This window comes from Trachypithecus francoisi, unplaced genomic scaffold (assembly GCF_009764315.1).
Source record: "Trachypithecus francoisi isolate TF-2019V2 unplaced genomic scaffold, Tfra_2.0 Lachesis_group21, whole genome shotgun sequence".
NCBI classification, from domain to species: Eukaryota; Metazoa; Chordata; class Mammalia; order Primates; family Cercopithecidae; genus Trachypithecus; species Trachypithecus francoisi.
The window spans coordinates 34,278,682-34,299,667 of NW_022681467.1; the positions used below are offsets into that span (position 1 = coordinate 34,278,682).

The 20,986-nt window shown below is 49.8% G+C and overlaps 1 protein-coding gene across 2 annotated transcripts in view; it reads left to right on the plus strand.

Annotated features, from left to right (window-relative positions):
- Positions 1-20,986, plus strand: part of ARHGAP40 (Rho GTPase activating protein 40) — a 50,802-nt gene that overhangs the window by 27,434 nt on the left and 2,382 nt on the right. For both annotated transcript variants that reach the window (XM_033186410.1, XM_033186409.1), the window contains exons 4-13: positions 1,100-1,175; positions 1,974-2,122; positions 7,103-7,268; positions 10,195-10,286; positions 10,897-10,974; positions 11,363-11,522; positions 14,152-14,234; positions 16,101-16,307; positions 18,795-18,935; positions 19,732-19,901. In XM_033186410.1, coding sequence (XP_033042301.1) covers positions 1,100-1,175; positions 1,974-2,122; positions 7,103-7,268; positions 10,195-10,286; positions 10,897-10,974; positions 11,363-11,522; positions 14,152-14,234; positions 16,101-16,307; positions 18,795-18,935; positions 19,732-19,901 — 1,322 coding nt within the window. The remainder of the gene's footprint in view (positions 1-1,099; positions 1,176-1,973; positions 2,123-7,102; positions 7,269-10,194; positions 10,287-10,896; positions 10,975-11,362; positions 11,523-14,151; positions 14,235-16,100; positions 16,308-18,794; positions 18,936-19,731; positions 19,902-20,986) is intronic.

A 20,986-nucleotide genomic window follows, 5' to 3' on the forward strand; every position in this document is an offset into this window, starting at 1 on the left:
CGATGCAGGGCAGGCAAGCCCCAAAACTGGGGATTAGCTGTGGAAGCTTTTGGTTTCACTCAGGAAAGAATTCAAGAGTGAGCTGGTGGTAGAAGAAAACAATTTTATGGAGGCGGCAGTGATACAATAGCGTGACTGCCGCTGCAGAGCAGGGCCACCCTATAGGCAGTGTGTGCAGAGCAGTAGCTCAGGGGCAGGGCCAGCCCATAGGCAGTGTCACCAGAGCAGCAGCTCAGGGGCAGGGCCAGCCCGTAGGCAGTGTGTGCAGAGCAGCAGCTCAGGGGCAGTTCTGCCTTTTAATTAAAAGTAAATTAAGGAGTGAGTTATTCAGAAATTTCTAGAAAAGGGGCAGTAATTTCCAGGTGTTGCCATGGCAATGGTAAACTGTCATGGCACTGCGGGCATGTCTTATGGAGAGGTGTTTTTGCCTCTTCCCTGTTTCAGCCAAAGTCCCACCTCCTACCTCATTATCAGTACAAAATACTTTTTTTTTTTTTTTGAGACTGAGTCTCGCTCTGTCGCCCAGGCTGGAGTGCAGTGGGCGGATCTCGGCTCACTGCAAGCTCCACCTCCCGGGTTCACGCCATTCTCCTGCCTCAGCCTCCCGAGTAGCTGGAACTACAGGCGCCCGCCACCTCGCCCGGCTAATTTTTTGTATTTTAGTAGAGACGGGGTTTCACCGTGTTAGCCAGGATGGTCTCTATCTCCTGACCTCGTGATCCGCCCGCCTCGGCCTCCCAAAGCGCTGGGATTACAGGCGTGAGCCACGGCACCCGGCCAGCACAAAATATTTTTTATTGTCACTGTGTATCCTGCTGACACTTGAAACCTGATAGGTTGTGGGCATCATCTCTCTTGGAGCGCCTCTGAAGTGGCATAACAGTGATTAAAACCACAGGCATTGGAGCCAGTCAGACTTGGGCCCCAGTACCTATTCCCAAATTAGCAGCTGTGGGACCTTGGGCAAGTAACTCAACCTCTCTGGGCTTCAGCGGCTCGTCTGTGAAAAGGGGTTGTGGGTGGCTCTTGTCTCCCGGGGTTGTGTGAGCATTGTCGGCTTCCCACATGAGTAATTGGGCACTGTCTGTAATTTGCATAGAAAATGTCGTCAGAGAATGGGGACTCCAGTATGAAGGGGGCCCAGCTCAGTTCCGGGGCCTCTAAATCTCCTCCAGGTAAGTGGTCTTCATTCTCCAGGGCCCTGAGAATCGTCCAGGCTGCATAAAGGGCTGCTCTGTGAAGTAAGAGAATGTGCGCACCTCCCAGCATTTGCCACTTCCTGCTGACTCCCTGCCTTCCCTGCTCAAGGGCAGTAGGGAGGAACCCTGAAGGGACAGTTTGGGCCCTTGAGTTGTTGCCATCAGGCCCATGGGGCTCAAGATGGGAAAAATCTCTTCCTGGGCAATTGGCCTTATCTAGGAAATCACTTCCTGGGGCAGTGAGAGTCTTAGCTAGGAAATCATTTCCTGCGGGTAAGGGGGCCATAGCTAGGAAATCCCTTCCTGGGCAGTGAGCCTGAGCCCTAAACCTAATTATTTGATCCTGGGGCTTTGAACTTGAGTTGGGAGATCACTTCTTTTTTTTTTTTTTTGAGACGGAGTCTCGCTCTGTCACCCAGGCTGGAGTGCAGTGGCCGGATCTCAGCTCACTGCAAGCTCTGCGTCCCGGGTTTACACCATTCTCCTGCTTCAGCCTCCCGAGTAGCTGAGACTACAGGCGCCCGCCACCTTGCCCGGCTAGTTTTTTGTATTTTTTAGTAGAGACGGGGTTTCACCATGTTAGCCAGGATGGTCTCGATCTCCTGACCTCATGATCTGCCCATCTCGGCCTCCCAAAGTGCTGGGATTACAGGCTTGAGCCACCGCGCCCGGCCGGGAGATCACTTCTTAGGACTAAGGGTCTAAATTCTGAACCCAAGCACTTGCTTCCTGGCAGCCAGTTCTTACTGCCTTTCTGCTTTGTTTCCCCCACAGCAGCAGAGCCTGGGGGGCTGCAGGAGCAGGCTGGGAGGGAAGAAGCCTTCAACATGGACTCTGCCTACTCAGAACAAGCTGCGGTGCTCCTGCAGAAGAGCAGGCCATCCCAGGGAGACACCTCTGCCTGGGGCAAGTGTTCCCTGCCGGTGAGGATGCTGTCCACAGGGCTGGTGGCTAGGTACCCCCTGCTCAGGCACCAGCACCTGTCTCTTCACACCTTCCACATTGACAGGCACCCAGCACAAAAGTTGTCGAATCATTCATTCATTTAATTCGTACCACAAATATTTACTGAGTGACCGCTGGGTGTCAAGACTGTGGAGCAGGGTGCTTACAGTCTAACAGTCCTGTCAGTATTGTCTCCATGCTCTTTGTTTTTATCTTTAGAAAGCCCTTCCTCCTCCAGCAAGCTCATAACTGTCCATCAACATGTTTTTCTAGTTACTTTTAAAATTAATTTTAGTGCCTGGAGTGACAGAGAGAGACCCAATATTTTAGTTCTGTTCTTTCCTCCCTCCCTGCCTTCCCTCCTCCTCCTCCTCCTTTTCTTTCTTTCTTTCTTTTTCTTTCTCTTTCTTTCTTTCTCTCTCTCTTTCTTTCTTTTTTCTTTCTCTTTCTTTCTCCTTCCTCCCTCCCTCCCTTCCTTCCTCCTTCCTTCCTTCCTTCCTTCCTTCCTTCCTTCCTTCTTTCCTTCCTTCCTTCCCTCCTTCCTTTTCTTCTTCCTTTCTTTCCTTCTTTCCTTCTTTTTTTTTCTTTGAGACAAGGTCTCACTCTGTCATCCAGGCGGGAGTGCAGTGGTGCCATCTCAGCTCACTGCAGCCTCAACCTCTCAGACTCAAGCTATCCTTACACCTCAGCCTCTCAGGTAGCTAGGACTACAGTTGCATGCCACCATGCCCAGCTAAGTTGTAAAAATTTTTTAGAGTTAGGTTCTTTATACATTGCCCAGGCTGGTCTCAAACTCCTGGGCTCAAGCAATCCTCCAGCCTTAGCCTCCCAAAGTGCTGGGATTACAGGTGTGAGCCACTGCACCTGGCTGTTCTTTTTTCCCAAAATAGTCAGTTATCCCAGCATAGTTCCTTCCAAATAGGATGTCATCATTGATAGCTATGTTTTTAAAGATTGAACTGTGACTCGCTGTAAAGTGCACAGATATTTAGCATGTACAGCTTGGTGTGTATGCCTGTGTAAATACTACCAAATCAGTACAGAAGCTTCCTCCCTTGCTTGATGACTTGTAATACGGGGGGAAAAAAGAAAGAAAGAAAGAAACTTCCTGCGCCACCTGAGCTCCCCCATGTCCTTCCCAGGCAATTCCTTTCCCTGCAGAATAACCACTATTCTGACTTCTCTCATGGAGTAAATATAGTCTTTCACAGTCCCTCTATTACTAAAGGAAGTATTTCTTCTTTGACCACGTGATGATGCAGGTGATGCAATCTTAGGTAACATTTTCCTGAGGGCTACCCTGGCCCAGGACATTGTTCTCAAGGCTTCCAGTGCCCTCATTGCTCCCTGACTGTATGATAGAAAAAAAGAGAAATAGGGTCGGGCACAGTGGCTCACGCCTGTAATCCCAGCAATTTGGGAGGCCAAGGCGAGAGGATTGCTTGAGTCTAGGAGTTTGAGACCAGCCTGGCCCACATGACAATACCGCCTCTCTACAAAAAATTTTTGAAATAGCCAGGCGTGATGGTGCAGGCCTGTAGTCTTAGCCACTTGGGAGGCTGAGGCAGGAGGATCACTTGCACCTGGAGGTTGAAGCCGCAGTGAGTTATGACTGTACCACTGCTCTCCAGCCTGGGCCAGAGTAAGATCCTGTCTCAAAAAAAAAAGAGAAGTGGCATGTGTTACTCTGTTTTCACACTGCTGATAAAGGCATGAAAGAGGTTTAATGGACTTACAGTTCCACATGGCTGTGGAGGCCTCACAATCATGGTGGAAGGTGAAAGGCATGTCTCACATGGTGGCAGACAAGAGAAGAGAGCTTGTGCAGGGAATCTCCCCTTTTTAAAACCATCAGATCTCATGAGACTTATTCACTATCACGAGAACAGCCCGGAAAAGAGCTGCCCCCATGATTCAGTTACCTCCCACAGGGCCCCTCCCACAACACATGGGAATTCAAGATGAGATTTGGTGGGGGACATAGCCAGACCATATCATGGTGCTCAGAGAGGAGAAGTGACAGAATTGGCTCCCACAAAGGCCAGGACAGGAACACCTGGCAGCTTGAACCCGGAGCCTTCCCAGCTGACCACCACTCTCTACTGCTTAGGACACCAGCCCCACCCCTGCAGTAGCCTCTATTCCACTGTGAGAGTACTTTCACTCGTTCAGATGGAATTTTCTTAGGCCCGCAGCAAGTTGCAAAAACAGAACTCCCACGTACTCTACACCTAGTTTCTCTTACTAATAATATTTTCCATTAATGATAGTACATCAAATAACATTTATATTTATTTATTTATTTTAATTTTATTTTTTTTGAAATAGAGTCTCACTCTGTTGCCCAGGCTGGAGTGCAGTGGCGAAACCTCAGCTCACTACAACCTCTACCCTTGACGTTCAAGTAATTCTCATGCCTCTGCCTCTCGAGTAGCTGCGACTACAGGCATGTGCTACCACATCCGGCTAATGTTTGTAGTTTTAGTAGAGACAGGGTTTCACCATGTTGGCCAGGCTCGTCTCGAACTCCTGACCTTAGGTGATCTGCCTGCCTCAGCCTCCCAAAGTGTTAGGATTACAGGCGTGAGCCACTGCACCCGGCCTAAATTTTTTTTTTTTTTTTGAGACAGAGTTTTGCTCTATTGCCTAGGCTGGAGTGCAGTGGTACAATCGGCTCACTGCAAGCTCTGCCTCCTGGGTTCATGCCATTCTCCTGCCTCAGCCCCCAAGTAGCTGGGACTACAGGCACCCACCACCATGCCTGGCTAATTTTTTGTATATTTAGTAGAGACGGGGTTTCACCATGTTAGCCAGGATGGTCCTGATCTCCTGACCTTGTGATCCACCCACCTCACCCTCCCAAAGTGCTGGGATTACAGGCGTGAGCCACTGTGCCTGGCCTAAAATTTTTTAATAACGAGTTTCTATTTCTAAAACATCAGAGATAGTTAATGTTCAACATTATCTTGTCTTTTTCTTTGACAGTGTTTCTCCATTAAATTATGAATGATGATAATAATTAATCATGCTAAAGGGCCAGGTATGGTGGCGCACACCTGTAATGCCAGCACTTTGGAAGGCCGAGGTCGGAGGATCACTTGAGGCCAGAAATTCGAGACCAGCCTGGGCAACATAGCAAGACCCCATCTCTACAAAAAATTTTTTAAAATAATTGGGTGTGGGCCAGGCATGGTGGCTCATGCCTGTAATCCCAGCACTTTGGGAGGCCAAGGCAGGCGGATCACTTGAGGTCAGGAGTTTGAGACCAGCTGGGTCAACATGGTGAAACCCCATACCTACTAAAAATACAAAAGTTAGCTGGGTATGGGGGTGCACAACTATAATCCCAGCTACTTGGGAGGCTGAGGCAGGAGAATTGCTTGAACCTGGGAGACAGAGATTGTAGTGAACAGAGATCATGCCACTGCACTCCAGCCTGTGTGGCAGATTGAGACTCCGTCTCAAAAAAAAAAAATAGTTGAGTGTGGTGGTGTGTGCCTGTAATCTTAGCTACTCAGGAGACTAGGGCAGGAGGATCACTTGAGCCAAGGAGTTCAAGGTTATAGTGAGCTGTGATTGCACTCCTGCACTGCGGCCTGGGCGGCAGAGCAAGACTCTCCTGTGAATAATAATAATAATGCTAAAGGCATCACATATTGATCTTTTACCACACACTAAGCATTATGCCAAGTACTTCACATATTTGATTTAATTTCATTCTATTAAGCTGGTGATAATTGTGTTAAACTAAAAAGTAGTAATAAGTACTGAGTACTCACTATGTGTCAGGCACCATGTTTCATACACTTTATTGAATTTAATCTTACCAACAGTCTTGTGAAGTAGATACTGTTATCACTTCCATTTTGCAGATGAACACACAGGTAAAATTATTTGCTTGCACTCACAGGTAAAGTAAGGATTTGAACCCCAGGGGTGGGACTCCATAGCTCATGCCTCAAGCACTAGGCTGTATTATAAGCATCAATTACCATTTCTTTCCCTTTGAGCACTCACTCTAAAGGGGCACTGGGAAGTGGTCTGGCCAAGCCCTCTGGGCAGTGCTGAACAAGCCTGGCCCTCCTGCTTGCCTTCTCTGACCTTGGGCGGCAGGAAAGCCTGGAGCTGCCTGCAGATTCCCAATGTGGCCTCTAGATGGCAGGGTTGAGCATTCTTTATTTCTGCGGGTGGCATGGCCGAGGCTGGGGACAGACCCCGTGAGGGAGAGGAACAAAGGACAAGAGTAGAAGCAAGAATAAGAAGCCCATGGGGCGATCCCTCCTCTCCAGGTCCTCTTGTGGGAGGGCAGGCAGTGAAAACAATTTCCGTTTCTTGAGGCTTCGCTATGTGCTTGGGACAGTGCCAAGCACTTTATATCCATTAGGTCATTTGCTCCCACTAAAATTTTATGAGGCCGTTGCGGTGGCTCATGCTTGTAATTCCAGCACTTTGGGAGGCTGAGGTGGGAGAATCGCTCGAGCCCAGGTGTTTGAGACCAGCCCGGGCAACACAGAGAAACTCTGTCTCTACAAAAAATACAAAGATTAGCCAGGTGTCGGGGTGCATACCTGTAGTCCTAACTACTCAGGAGGCTGAGGCAGGAGGATCAATTGAGCCCAGGAGGTCGGGGCTGCAGTGAGCAATGTTCATGCCACTGTACGCCAGCTTGGGCAACAGAGCAAGATAGTGTCTCCAAAGAAAAAAACAAACAAACATGCAAAAACCTTCTGAGGGAGGCTCTATTTTATGATTATGGATGGGGAATCAGAGGCTCAGAATGTCACTCCGTTTGCAAGAGGTGGAGCTTGGACTTGGCTTGAGGATGGACTCCTGAGCACCAGCTCTTATCCACGCTGCTCTTCCTTCCGCCTAAATGCCCAGGGGAGAAGGGGGAACCCCCAAATACCCATCAGACACATAGCCTGACAAATTGTCTTTACTTCCCTCTCTATTAATAGAAGTTTACCATCCCCAAAGGCAGACTTGGCGTGACAAGGATAGGAGACTTGTCCCTGCAGGACATGAGGAAGGTACCTTCTCTGGCCCTCATAGAGCTGACCGCGCTCTGTGATGTCCTTGGCTTGGACCTGAAGAGGAGCAAAGCGGGGAAGTGGAAAGCGGCAGGTGAGCAGCCCCGGCCCAGGGAAAGCCCTGTGGCCACAGCCCTGGCTTTCTCACAGGTAACTGTACACGAACTCTCCCACCAAGAGAGAGATGCTCAGCTTTTTTTTTTTTTTTTTTTTTTGAGACGGAGTCTCGCTCTGTCACCAGGCTGGAGTGCAGTGGTGCGATCTCGGCTCACTGCAACCTCCGCTTCCCGGGTTCAAGCGATTCTCCTGCCTCAGCCACCCGAGTAGCTGAGACTACAGGTGTGCACTACCATGCCCAGCTAATTTCTGTATTTTTAGTAGAGATGGGGTTTCACCATGTTGGCCAGGATAGTCTTGATCTCTTGACCTCGTGATCTGCCTGCCTCAGCCTCCCAAAGTGCTGGGATTACAGGTGTGAGCCACTGCACCTGGCCAATATGCTCAGCTTCTATATTCCTTCTGTTTACATTTTTTTCTGCATATGAAAACAATTCCTGCTCGTTGTGGGAATTTTGTGAAATAGAGTAAAATACAAAAAGGAAAAAATATAATTCAGAAAAGCACTTTTCGTGCATTATCTTCCTTTGTGTGTATGTGTGTGTATCCTTTTTTCACCTCATATTATATAATTATGGTCTGGGAGCAGTGGCTCACTCCTGTAATGCCAACACTTTGGGAGGCCGAGGTGGCAGGGTCACTTGAGCCCAGGAGTTTGAGACCAGCATGGGTGACATAGTGAGACGCTGTCTCTACAAAAAACAAAAAAGTAGCCAGGCGTGGTGGTGCACTCCTGTAGTCCCAGCTACCTGGGAGGCTGAGGTGGGAGGATCACTTGAGCCTGGGAAGTGAAGGCTGCAGTGAGCCTTGATCATGCCACTATACTCCAGCCTTGGTGACAGAGAGAGTCTCTGTCTCAATTCTATATATATATAGAACTCTGAGACCCTGTTTCATAATTACATTATATGTAATAGAACATATTATAGTTATCGATCTATATTATAGAATATTATATATATAGAATTATGGACATTTTCCAGTTATTGTATCATTTAGTGGTTGTCATGATAATGCTACATAACAAACAACCCCAAACTCATGACTTAAGAACTCTTTACTCTTGCTCACGTGCTTGTGGGTAAACTGGGCGTAGCTTGGCTGATCTAGGCTGGGCTTGGCTCCAAGTTGTTGGCTGAGTGTAGGTCTGCTCTCAGGTCTTTCGTCCTCCTGGGACCAGCTGGTCGTCTGAAGGATGTTTTCATGGTGACAGCAGAAGCTCAGAGGGCAAACTCTACCACATTTTAAGCCTCTGCTTGCGTCATGTAGGTTCCCATGCCATTGGTCCAAACTAGTCACATGGCCTAGCAAGGGGTGAGGAGGTACGCTGTGCTTCCCTAATGGGAAGATTTGCAAGTTCACATGGCAGAGGGTGTGGATACAAAGAGGGGTAATGAATTTAGAACAATAGTGGCATCTACCACAACTATTAAATATTCCTTGAAAACATGATTTTTATTTATTTATGTATTTATTTTTGAGACAGAGTCTCTCTCTCTTACCCAGGCTGGAGTGCAGTGGCATGATCACAGCTCACTGCAGCCTCAAACTCCCCAGGCTCAGGTGACCTTCCCACTTCAGGCTCCTGAGTAGCTGGCACTGCAGGTGTGTGCCACCACACCCTGCTAATTAATTTTTGTATTTTTTTGTAGAGAGGCAGTATTTCCATGTTGCCCAGGCCTGGCTCGAACTCCTGGGTTCAAACGACCTTCCCACCTTAGCCTCCCAAAGTGCTGGGGTTACAGGCATGAGCCACCTTGCCTCAGTGAAAACACAATTTTTAATCACTGCACTATTTTCCTCCTTGTGGATGTATTCTAATATATTTAACCATTTCGCTATTAGTGGACATTTTTGATGCCTATATCTTTCCTACTATAAGACACAATCACTGCTGCTGTATATATGCTTTTGAATGCATCTTAGATTACTTTAGATTACATTTATGAGTTAAGTTCTTGAGATAATATTGTCGTTCAGCAGTGTGCAAAAGTATTCATCTGGCTGTGTCATTGTCAGCATTATGCATTGTGATTTTTTGGTTTGTTTTGGTTTGGTGTTTTGGTTTATTTCTTTAAAGACAAGAGGATGGTGAATAAAAAAGACCAGGGGGAGGAATCTAGCAGAGGTGGGGTAGGCCAGAGAAGGGAGAAAGAAGGAAGGTGTGGAGAAAATGTGGAAGGAGGAGTTTGCCTGAGAAGACTTCAAGCCAGGGTGGTTAAGATGGACCTGGGGAATACATTCTCTAGAACCTGGCCCATCCTGCAGAGCCAGAGCCCCACCCAGGACTGCTGGTACATTTTTATGCCTCGTGCCCCCTGAAGCAGCAGCGTACTTCCCTTTCAATACTTTTTTTTTTTTTTCTGTGAGACAGTCGCTCTTATTGCCCAGGCTGGAGTGCTGTGGTGTGATCTTGGCTCACTGCAACCTCCGCCTCCTGGGTTCAAGCAATTCTCCTGCCTCAGCCTCCCAAGTACCTGGGATTACAGACACTCAACCATCACGCTCGGCTAATGTTTTTTTGTGTTTTTAGTAGAGACGGGGTTTCGCCACGTTGGCCAGGCTAGTCTTGAACTCCTGACCTTAGGTGATCCGCTCGCCTTGGCCTCCCAAAGTGCTGGGATTACAGGCTTGAGCCACCGCACCCGGCCCTTTCAATACTTCTTTATCCAGCTGAGATTTTCTGCTCTGAGACATATCTCCTCAGCAGTGATGTCTGCATTACTGCTGAGGCCAAATATTCTGCTCAAGAGGAGAGGTTTGGGTCCAGCCATTCTCCAGAGAGCTCAGTCCTTCCACAGGAAAAGGGGTCTGATTCTAGTTGCCCAGGAGATCTTGCAGGTCCAAGCCCAGTGGTCGTTCCAGGAAGTGAAATGCGCCTTCTGCTCTTTGATTTCCTGCAGAAACTCGCCTCTTCGGTGTGCCCCTTGACAGCCTGCTAGAAGCTGACCACAAAGTCCTCCCCAGCACACAGGTCCCACTGGTCCTTCAAGCTGTAAGTCATCCCCAGCTTGGGTTTATTTAATCCTTCAGAAGCTGGCTCTGGGGACCCTTGTCAGGAGACATCTAGCAAAGGGGAGAAAGGATGGGCTTTGGAATCAGGCAGATCTGGGTTCAAATTCTGACTCTGGCACTTGCTAGCTCAGAGACCCGGGGTGGATTTTGGTTGTTGCTGTTGTTTTTATTTTATAAATTTTTGTCTTAACTTTTTTGTAGAGACAGGGTCTCACGATGTTGCCCAAGCTGGTCTCGAACTCCTGGCCTTAAGTGATCCTTGGGGTGGATTTTTTTTCTTTTCTTTTTAACTTCTGAATCTTAAAGTCAAGGGTGGATTTTTGACCTTTCATTAGCCTCCCTTTCAACATCTGTAAATTGGGATGATGATAACAGTATCTTCCTCTTATCAATGATTAAATGAGAAAAATCTGTATGAAGCTCTCACAGTGCCTGGCTCGTGGAGGTGGTCACAAAAACTATTATTATTTTGAAGGAAACGCTTCTCCCGGTACCCCCCTCTTTCTGATTTTCATGGGAGACAGACACACCATTTTGAATTCTGCTTTTCAGTGTTTCCTAGTTTAAATGCTGGTTTCTGTCTCTGACAGCTGCTGTCCTGTTTGGAAAAGAGAGGACTGGACACGGAAGGCATTCTCAGGGTGCCCGGATCCCAGGCCAGGGTCAAGGTAATGGTTTGGCTTCCCCCGCTTCACTGAGGCTGCATCTCCCCCATCCTCATATGTGTGTTAAGCCGGGAGAGAATCCAGTCCCTGGCTCACCGGTGATCTGTCTTTGGTCTCCGTGTGGGTTGAGGGTTTGAGAGGCTGAAGGTGGCACAATGAGCATGGTGGCGGAGAGCGTGGCCCTGGAGTCAGACCACCAACGTTTAATGAGCAGAGCCCTGTGCTCAGTGACACGCACTTTAGGCCATTTCGTCCTCACTTCAACCCCACGAGGGAGGTGCTCTTGTTGTCCCCACTTTGCAGATGAGGAAACCGAGCCCCAGAGAAGTGGTAGAGCAGCTTCTACTGGAGCCCTGGGCCAACTGTGTCTTCGTGCCCCTCCTTCCTGTAGGGGCTGGAACAGAAGCTGGAGAGAGACTTCTATGCTGGCCTTTTTAGCTGGGACGACGTTCATCACAATGACGCCTCCGATTTGCTCAAAAGGTTCATCCGGAAGCTGCCGACGCCTTTGCTCACGGCTGAGTACCTCCCGGCCTTCGCTGTGGTGCCCAGTGAGTGTGCCCAAGCCCTTGGCCTGTGCAAGGATGGAGAGTTGGATGTCACTGGCCTTGGTTGGAGAGGGGAAGCCATGCAAAGGCAGGACTGCCCATTCCTGGAAATGTCTGTTCCAGAAATGTCCAACCAATGGGGGAAGAAGCAAGTGTGAGCATGTGAGCCCAATATGTGTGCATACGCATGTGCACGCGTGTCCTGTGTGTGTTGTATGGCATGTGTGCATGTGCAGGTGTGTGAGGAGAGGAGGCTAAGGTTCTGCACACTACAGTCCCTATTAGTTCTCACGTGGACGAGTGGACTGGTTTCCTTCACATCTTGACATCCATGGGGTTGAGCTTATCAGCATCGTCTACCCGTGTATCTGTGGACACATGTGTGTGCACGTCCATCTGTGTGCGCGTCTACAGATCGCGTCCATCTGTGTGTGCGTCTGCAGATTGCATCCATCTGTGTGCATGTCTGCAGATCGCATCCATCTGTGTGTGCGCCTGCAGATCATGTCCATCTGTGTGTACGCGTCTGCAGATTGCGTCCATCTGTGTGCGCGTCTGTAGATCGTGTCCATCTGTGTGTGCGTCTGCAGATCGCGTCCATCTGTGTGCGCATCTGCAGATCAGCATGTATTGCACAGACCTTGCTCTATGTATAGTCTGCATATATATGTTCCTGTCTGGACTTCTTCACAATCCACAATGTACAAACATAGTCACTTCTAATTTTTCTCAGAAAAGTAGAGCAGCTCTCCTGAGATCTCATTCATGACCATGAGGTTCTCCCTGTCTCTCTGAATTCTCCAAAAAGCTTCAAGGCTCAGGCAGTCTGATATCCACCCCCAAGCTAGGGGAGGGGACAGGGATCCTGAGATGTCTTCTCTGACCTTTGATTCTCACAACCTCAGTGTTTTGTTTGTTTTCTTCTTCTTCTTCTTCTTCTTCTTCTTCTTCTTCTTCTTCTTCTTCTTTTCTTCTTCTTCTTCTTCTTCTTCTTCTTCTTCTTCTCTTCTTCTTCTTCTTCTTCTTCTTCTTCTTCTTCTTCTTCTTCTTCTTCTTCTTCTTCTTCTTTCTTCTTCTTCTTCTTCTTCGAGACGGGGTCTTTAAAAAACCCCCCTGGTTTTTAAAAAAAAAACCCTGGTCTCTGTCACCCAGGCTGGAGTGCAGTGGCATGATCCTAGCTCACTGCAACCTTGAACTTTTGGGTTCAAGTGATTCTCCTGCCTCAGCCTCCCAAGTAGCTAAGAATATAGGCACATGAGACCATGCCTGGCATACTTGTTTAAAATGTTTTTGTAGTGACGGGGGTCTCGCTATGTTGCCCAGGCTAGTGTCAAACTCGTGACCTCAAGTGATCCTCCCACTTCAGCCTCCCAAAGTGATGAGATTACAGGCATGAATCATCAGGCCTGGCCTCGACCTCATTGCAAAACAAATCAGATCCCTTCCCTGTGCTGTTACCCATCCTCCACAGCACCCTTGTAATAAGATTCCACTCCTTACTGGGCCCACCTGCTTCGGCTCAGGTCCTGCCTATTTCTGGCCCCCTTTCTTCCTGGCCTCCTCCTTCCCCACTGTCTGGTCAGGCCCTCCCACTTTGCTGTTCCCCCTCCTCTTTCCTTCCCTGGGGCGTCTGCACTTGCTGCTGTCTCTGAATGGAAACTCCCTCCGCCCTCATTTGGCTGCTTCCTGCCTTTCAAGTTTCAGCTGGCTGTCAGAGCCTGTGAGGGGCCTTCCGTGACCCCACACTCCATGCTGCCTGCTAGCCTCTATGATGATGCAGTGATGCCCATCATACTTTGATTTATCCTTTGCTTGTGTATTGTGTCTCCCCTCTGAAATGTAAGCTCCACAAGCCTGCGACTTTATTTTCCTCCTTTACTATTGTGTCCCAGGTGCCTAGACTGAGCATAGCACCTGACAGGTACTTGATAGGTATTTGTTGATAAGTGAGAGAAGGAAGGAAGGGAGGGAGGGAGGAAGGAAGAGAAGGAAGGAAGGAAGGAAGGAAGGAAGGAAGGAAGGTCGGTCATACGGGGTTGTAGGCCTGGCGCCCCGGGTGCTCAGCCTCTGTGTCTCCTATGCAGCTCTTCTCCAGGTTCCAGGCAGCTCTCAGCTGCTGGATCTTGTCTGGCTCTGATGAACGTCTTCTTTGAATCTGTAACTACTACCTCCTCCTACCTGCCTCCTCTCCCCGGAGATCCTGACACCAGGTGTGAGACGGCTTTTCCTTTTCAACCCTCACAATACAGAGGGTTTCATGAAACCTTCTGTCTGGGCCCATTGAGCTCTCTTGTCTCCCTTCCTAAGGGTGATTTGCTCGTTCATTGCATTTCTGACCCTGGGCTGTAGCCTGGACTGCATATCTGGGTGTGTGCGGCATGTGCGTGCATGCACACGCATGTGTGTGTTTATTTTGCTACACAAAGTATAGCAAGTGAACCTCTCCACCAGCACGGGTCAGGGCTCTGTCTGAGCCAACATTAGACAAGGAAATAATCCCACACCTTATGAAAAAAGGGATTCCTGGCTGTCCTCCGGCTTTTCAGCTCTGGAATTTCCCCAAGAAGAGACCAGACTGAGGGAGGGAGTCCCTGAGCCTCCCATGGAGACTGAGGTCTCTCCCTTCCTGCAGACATCCCCGACCTGAAGCAGCGCCTGCAGGTTCTTCACCTGCTCATCCTCATCCTCCCAGAACCCAACAGAAATGCCTTAAAGGTAAGAGTTACCATGCACCACCACCACTTTGCCATGTCAGCCCACACCCACAGCCATGGCTCCAAATGTGCTCATTTATTCATTCATTCAGCAACTTCTGCCAGCTGCTAGGGTTCAGTGACGACCCACACAGACCTCTCTTGAGACTTTTTCCTAAAGAAAGTAGATGAGCCCTGAAAGGGGATAGTCCCAGAGTGGGCACTACAGAGCATCAGTTCCACGTGGTGCTAACAGGTGTTAGCACCTTGTGGCCAAGCCTGGATAAGTAAACACAGAGTTCATGAAACAAGATTAAGAATATTTTTCTCCCCAGGACTTCTCAAAGCCTTTGGTATATTGAGGCTTTGAGAGAATCTCCAAGTGGGATTAGAGTACGCAGCACTCTAAAAACGCAGTTGATCAGGGACCTCTTTTGTTGTGGAAAGCATTGCACGGCACTGGTGTTCTGTGCTGAACCAGTTTGGGAAAAATCCCTTAGCAAATTCTCCTTGTCATATAGGAGTGGATGCTCAGCCTTCGCCCAGCTCCCTATACCCTCTTGGCTGTCCTTCGGTCAGATTCCAGATGTGCCTCCAGGGTCAGCGTGTGAAGAGGCCCCAGATCTTCCTGCTTGAGTTTATGCTTCCTTTTCAGTAAAATGAGGATGATAATAGCATTAATAGCATCTTATTTTGGAAATCATAAAAGCTAACTCATAAGGAATCATAGGGTAGAAGATGATGCTTTGCAGGGTATTCAGTATGTGTCCTCTGTTCCTATCCCCTCTCCCTCCCTCCCTTCCTCCCTTCCTCCCTCTCTCCTTCCCTACCACCTCCTTTCCATTTATTCTTCCTTCCTCCACCCATTTATCCTCATTCATGCATCTATTCTTCTTCTTTATCCATTCACCCATTTATTCATTCATCCATCAATCCCTCCCTCCCTTCCTCAGTCCCTCCCTTCTTCACTCTGTCCCTTTGTCCTTACTGGCTGTGTGACTCTTGGTGCATTCTCCAAGCTTGTTTCCTTCTCTATAAAATGCATGCAATAATAAGAGCTACCTTGGCCAGGCGCAGTGGCTCATGTGTGTAATCCCAGCACTTTGGGAGGCCAAGGCAGGAGGATCATTTGAGGTCAGGAGTTTGAGACCAACCTGGCCAGCATGGTGAAACCCCATCTCTACTAAAAATACAAAAATTAGCTGGGTGTGGTGGTGCACACTTGTAATCCCAATGACTTGGGAGGCTGAGGTGGGTGGGTCACTTGAACCCGGGAGGCAGAGGTTGCAGGGAGCTGAGCCAAGATCACACCACTGCATTCCAGCCTGAATGGCACAGTGACATTCTGACTCAAAAACAAAAACAAAAAACAACAACAAAAAAACTACCTTATAAAGTTACTGTGAGGGTTAAATAAGATGTACCAACTAAAGGCCCAGGAACACAAAGAATACATGGTAAATGGTAGGTCTTATCACCTTCCCCTGCTCTTCCCAGCGTCTCTGCTTCCCTATTCTTTCCTTTGCATTTTGGGTAGATCCAGACTCCAGAAAGAAGGAGCTGTCCTGGGCCTCACCGGGAAATGACCTGTGTTCCAGACCTGTGGCCCTTTTCTACCTGGAAGCCGAAGTCCGACCCAGTTGTCTCATTAGCCTCTGAGGGAGCAGGGGAGGGACAGTGTTTTGGACACTGCAGAGCAGGGAGTGGAGACACAGAGAGGTCGCAGAGTGGGCTGGTGGCACAGCTGGAACAGGAGCCCCTCTTGCTGCCCTCCCAGCTCCTGGCTCCTTCCTAGCGCCCCCTTGTCATGCATCAGGATGCCCTGGGGATGGTGGGGAGGCGCCAGGGATGGGCTGAAATTTGAGGGAGATTCTGCCCCCTTTCCCAGGCGCTGCTGGAATTCCTCAGGAAGGTGGTGGCCCGGGAACAGCACAACAAGATGACTCTGTGGAATGTTTCCACCGTGATGGCCCCTAACCTCTTTCTGCACCAAGGGCGGCCCCCCAAGCTCCCCAAAGGCAAGGAGAAGCAGCTGGCAGAGGGGGCAGCCGAGGTGGTGCAGATAATGGTGCACTACCAGGATCTGCTGTGGACGGTGAGTGCTGCTGGGTGCTGGGTATCCCTCCTCTGGGTGCCGGTGCCCTGCCGCCCCTGCTCTCCCGGAGCCTGGGCATTGTCCTTTCAGTTTCCTAGTGTGTCCCTTCCAGGCCCTTTGTTGGCCTCTGCACAGGACTGTGCTTTCTTCTTCCCCCTGCCTTAGTGACCAAGAAGTGTCTTCCCTTTCTGTCTCCGCTGCCACGCCTCTCTGTCAGTCTGCTGCCATCTGGTCTACCCCAGATTGCAGGAGTTCCCCCAACTCCCACAGATAATTCCTTCACATCAAAGCTTTTATACTGCTGAGAAAGCCCCATCCCTGAGGCCTGGGATCACAGGGCCTGCCTAAAACAGAGCCCGGAACCAGATAACAGGGATACCCCTGCCCCCCTGCCCCCACTATGAGCTTTGCCCTGAGTAACAAGTGACAGCAAGATGAGGAGCCAGAGGAGGAGAGAGGCCCCTCTGCAGTGTCAGCACGCATGGTGCCCGCAGCACTGAGACCCCTCCAGCTCCTGAGACTCTGAACACAAGGTAGCACCATCTACCACTGCTGACCCGGCTGCTTTCTCACCCAGAGATGTGTATCCTCTTCCCTCCATCTGTTCATTCATACTTCCATTTAGTCTCCCATCCACCCACCCACTCACTCACCTACCCATCCATCCATCCACCCACTCACTCACCCACCCATCCATTTATGCATCTGCTCATCACCTACCCACTTATCCACCCACCTATCCCCCCCCCCGTCTACCCACCACCCATCCATCCATTAATTCCTCCAACTCCCCCATCCACCCATCCACCAATCTATCATCCACTCACCCATTCACCAATCATACATCTATCCACTCATCTACCAATCCATCCATCCACTCATTCACCCATCCATCCACCCATCTACCCAGCCATGCATCTCTCCAACTAAAGCATGCATCTATCCAACTATCTACCCATCCATCCACCTACTCATCTACCAACCATGCATCTATCCAACTGTCCACTCATCCATCCAACCACAGTCCTTCCTCCTATCCCTCCCTCTAATGACTTAATGAAGTCATTAGATTAAACTTCCTATTCCAGAAACCAGCAAGTGAAGCCCTCTTTGTTCTCAGTTTCTCTCCGACCCTGCTGGGCACTCTTCTGTGTTCTAAACACAGCAAGTGCCAGCTGGCACTCCAAACTCATCTAGTACTTCACACTTCTGAATTTTGCTTATGCAGTTTACTCTGCCTGGAATTCTCTTCCCCCCACCTTTTTTTTTTTTTTTTTAATGGCAGAAGCCTGCTGTCCTCCACTCATTCTTCAAGACCTCTTTTTTTTTTTTTTTTTTTTTTTTTTTTTTTTTTTTTGAGACGGAGTCTTGCTCTGTCGCCCGGACTGGAGTGCAGTGGCCAGATCTCAGCTCACTGCAAGCTCTGCCTCCTGGGTTTACGCCATTCTCCTGCCTCAGCCTCCCGAGTAGCTGGGACTACAGGCGCCAGCCACCTCGCCCGGCTAGTTTTTGTATTTTTAGTAGAGACGGGGTTTCAGCGTATTAGCCAGGATGGTCTCGATCTCCTGACCTTGTGATCCGCCCGTCTCGGCCTCCCAAAGTGCTGGGATTACAGGCTTGAGCCACCACGCCCGGCCTCTTCAAGACCTCTTAATTCAAAAGTCAACTCCTCTGTCGAAAGTCTCCTACTCCTCCCTCATACACCCCTTACACCCCCATAGTTCCTTTCTTCTCTGCACTCAGCCCTTTGAGATAATGTTGCTACTAAAAGACATTGGATTGTAATACTTCTTTTTATTGGAGGGAGCTTTAAAAATTCAAGAAATTCCTGAATGTTTTCTTTTAGAAAAGCTTCAGACAACATAGATGTAGAAAAAGTGAAAGGGGAGAACCCCCATCACCCTTGCCCTTCCCCGTGTGTGTCACCTTTAGTCAGCACACACATAGCAAAGAGGGGAGTTCAGAATTGACCCCAGTTCCATCAGACCCTGGGAGACAGAAACGTGTTATTATCAGGGTCCATGGAGTCTGGGTTCTCTGACTTTACTGGGTTCAGATCCCACAGAGAGGCATGGGTTGATCTGGAGGCCTCTATAGGAATCCCCCAGTGTGGGCTGTCTGGAGGTTCTCAGAGCAGAGCCTGCCCCAGGTGTGTTTTGGGGACACCCCTGCCTGAGTGTGCCAGTAAGCAGTTACCCCTCAGCAGGTGCAGGACCCTCCAGCCTCTGTCGAGGGGAACCACTGTCCACTAAGCCTCAGGGTGGGCTCCACTCTCAGGGCCCCCTCCTCCAAGGCCCACTTCAGGGGCTGAATGCCCCCTCCTCATTCCACCAAACCAGTCCTTCCGTCCCAAGTCCAACATATGCGTATTTCCAAGCCCTGTGGGACGCTGGGCCAGGGAAGAGGCCACGATGACCCTGGAGGGGGTTCTGCCTCTCGGCCCCAGCAGTCCTATCACCCTGCCGAGACTCGATCCTTTCTGGCCAGGTCGCCTCTTTCCTGGTCGCCCAGGTGCGAAAACTGAACGACAGCAGCAGCAGGCGCCCTCAGCTGTGCGACGCGGGCCTCAAGACTTGGCTGCGGAGGATGCACGCAGATAGGGACAAGGCGGGGGACAGCCTCGAGGCGGTGAGTGCCTCCGACCCCAGACAGGTGGAGAAGGGCCCTAGGCGACAGGAGGGCACCTGGAGCTTGGTGCTTACCTTCCTCCAGGTCTCCGCTACCGGGCTACCAGCAACGGCCCAGTGAGGCCACCAGGGGGCGCTGCGGCGCCGTCATGGGGAGCGAGGAGGCGTGGCTGCGAAACGAAGGCTTAGAAGGGTGTTGGGGAGGGGAAATGGAGTGACTCGGAGACTTCCCCTAGAAGCCATCTCCTCCGCCCCAGTTTTAGGCAGCCCCAGGCCGAGGGTTGGGAAAATGGGGATCGCTCTGCGGGGTGTGAGGTGACTGGGGCTGGGAGGGGGATAGTAGAAGGGAAGAGCCTTCCAAAAATACTGAGTATTCCTGGGAGGGGTCCTGAACACGGTTCCTTATTAAAGTCCCGATCAGAGAAACTGATGAGCGTCGAGGCTGCATCGTGCACAATGTGTGGGTGATGGGTCTTTATACAAAACTACATGTCTGTGTTTGTGGGTGCGTTGCATGTACCCCTGCTGTGTGTACGAGTGCGAAACACAGGCACAGAAACACAAACACAGGCGTAGAAACACAGGCATGTTTCTCTGTGTCTGTGTGTGCACACATCCAGAATGTGTATGTCTGTGATCGGTGCCCAAGTGGCCGGTGTGCGTGTGTGTGTGTGGCGTCTTGTGATTTTCAGCGTGGGCATTTGTGTAAGTGCCATGTATGCATGTTTATGCATCCATGTTTGAACTCCAGGCATACTGGTTCTTGTGTATATGGATCTTCCTCTCTCTCTCTGCAGACTCCCAAGGTGGCAAAGATCCAGGTGGTCTGGCCTATCAAGGATCCCTTGAAGGTGCCTCTCACCCCCAGCACCAAAGTGGCCCATGTCCTGAGGCAGTTCACAGAGCACCTCAGCACTGGTTCCAAGGGTCAAGAAGGCAGTGAGGACATGAACAGCCTCCTTCTACAGTAAGGGGCACCTCCTGGAGGCAGGAGCCTCTCCCCTGCAGGGAGGGGTCTGCACCCCAGAGCTGAAAACCACCAGGGAGTTACACATGCTGTTGGCCTGGCCTGGCCTTCCCTTTCTGGGGTGGTCAGATGGGTTCTCCAACCTTAGAGAGCTTCTTGGCTCCAAGTAATAATCATTATGACTACCACTCACTCATTCATTTTAATAGGTATTTAATTAATGCCCATCACCAGGCACCATGTTTTTCTGTTTGTTTGTTTTGTTTTGAGACGGAGTCTCACTCTGTCACCTAAGCTGGAGTGCAGTGGCGCGATCTTGGCTCACTGCAACTTCCTCCTCCCAGGTTGAAGTGATTTTCCTGCCTCGGCCTCCCAAGTAGCTGGGATTACAGGTGTCTGCCACCATGCCTGGCTAATTTTTTTGTATTTTTAGTAGAGAGAGGGTTTTACCGTGTTAGCCAGGCTGGTGTCAAACTCCTGACCTCAAGTGATCTGCCCAGCTCAGCCTCCCAAAGTGCTGGGATTACAGGCGTGAGCCACCGCACCTGGCCCACCATGTATTGAGTGAATTATAGACTAGGCATGAAAAGAACAGACAGAGGCCGTGCTCTTAAGAGCCCACAGCCCTGAGGAAGAGCTGGACATAAAGCAAATAGTCACAAACCAAAGATCAAGTACAAACTGTATTAGGTTTCATAAGAAATGCAGGGAATAATGTGTCTGGAAGACAAAGAAGCTGGTGTCGTCTGGGAGCGAGATGAGGCTTCCTGACACACAAAACTGCACGGCAAAGGTTCTGCAGCAAGGAGCAGAGCCTGGCCAAGGATCTGGAAGAAGGTCGGGGGCTGATGAGCAGCCATCATTCCCAGGGTACAGGAAACAGCCTGAGCCCTCAAGAGTTTCCTTCTTGGCATTGGCACAAGGAATCCTCAGACTGTCATCTTCAGCAACTGTCTGGTTCAGCTCCTCCTTGAACAGCTGGGAGCACTAAGACTCAGAAAAGAGAAGGGGCTTGCTTAAGGCCACATGGCAGATAAGAGGCCGTGGAATTGAACTCAGGATACCCATAATTATCATATAATAAT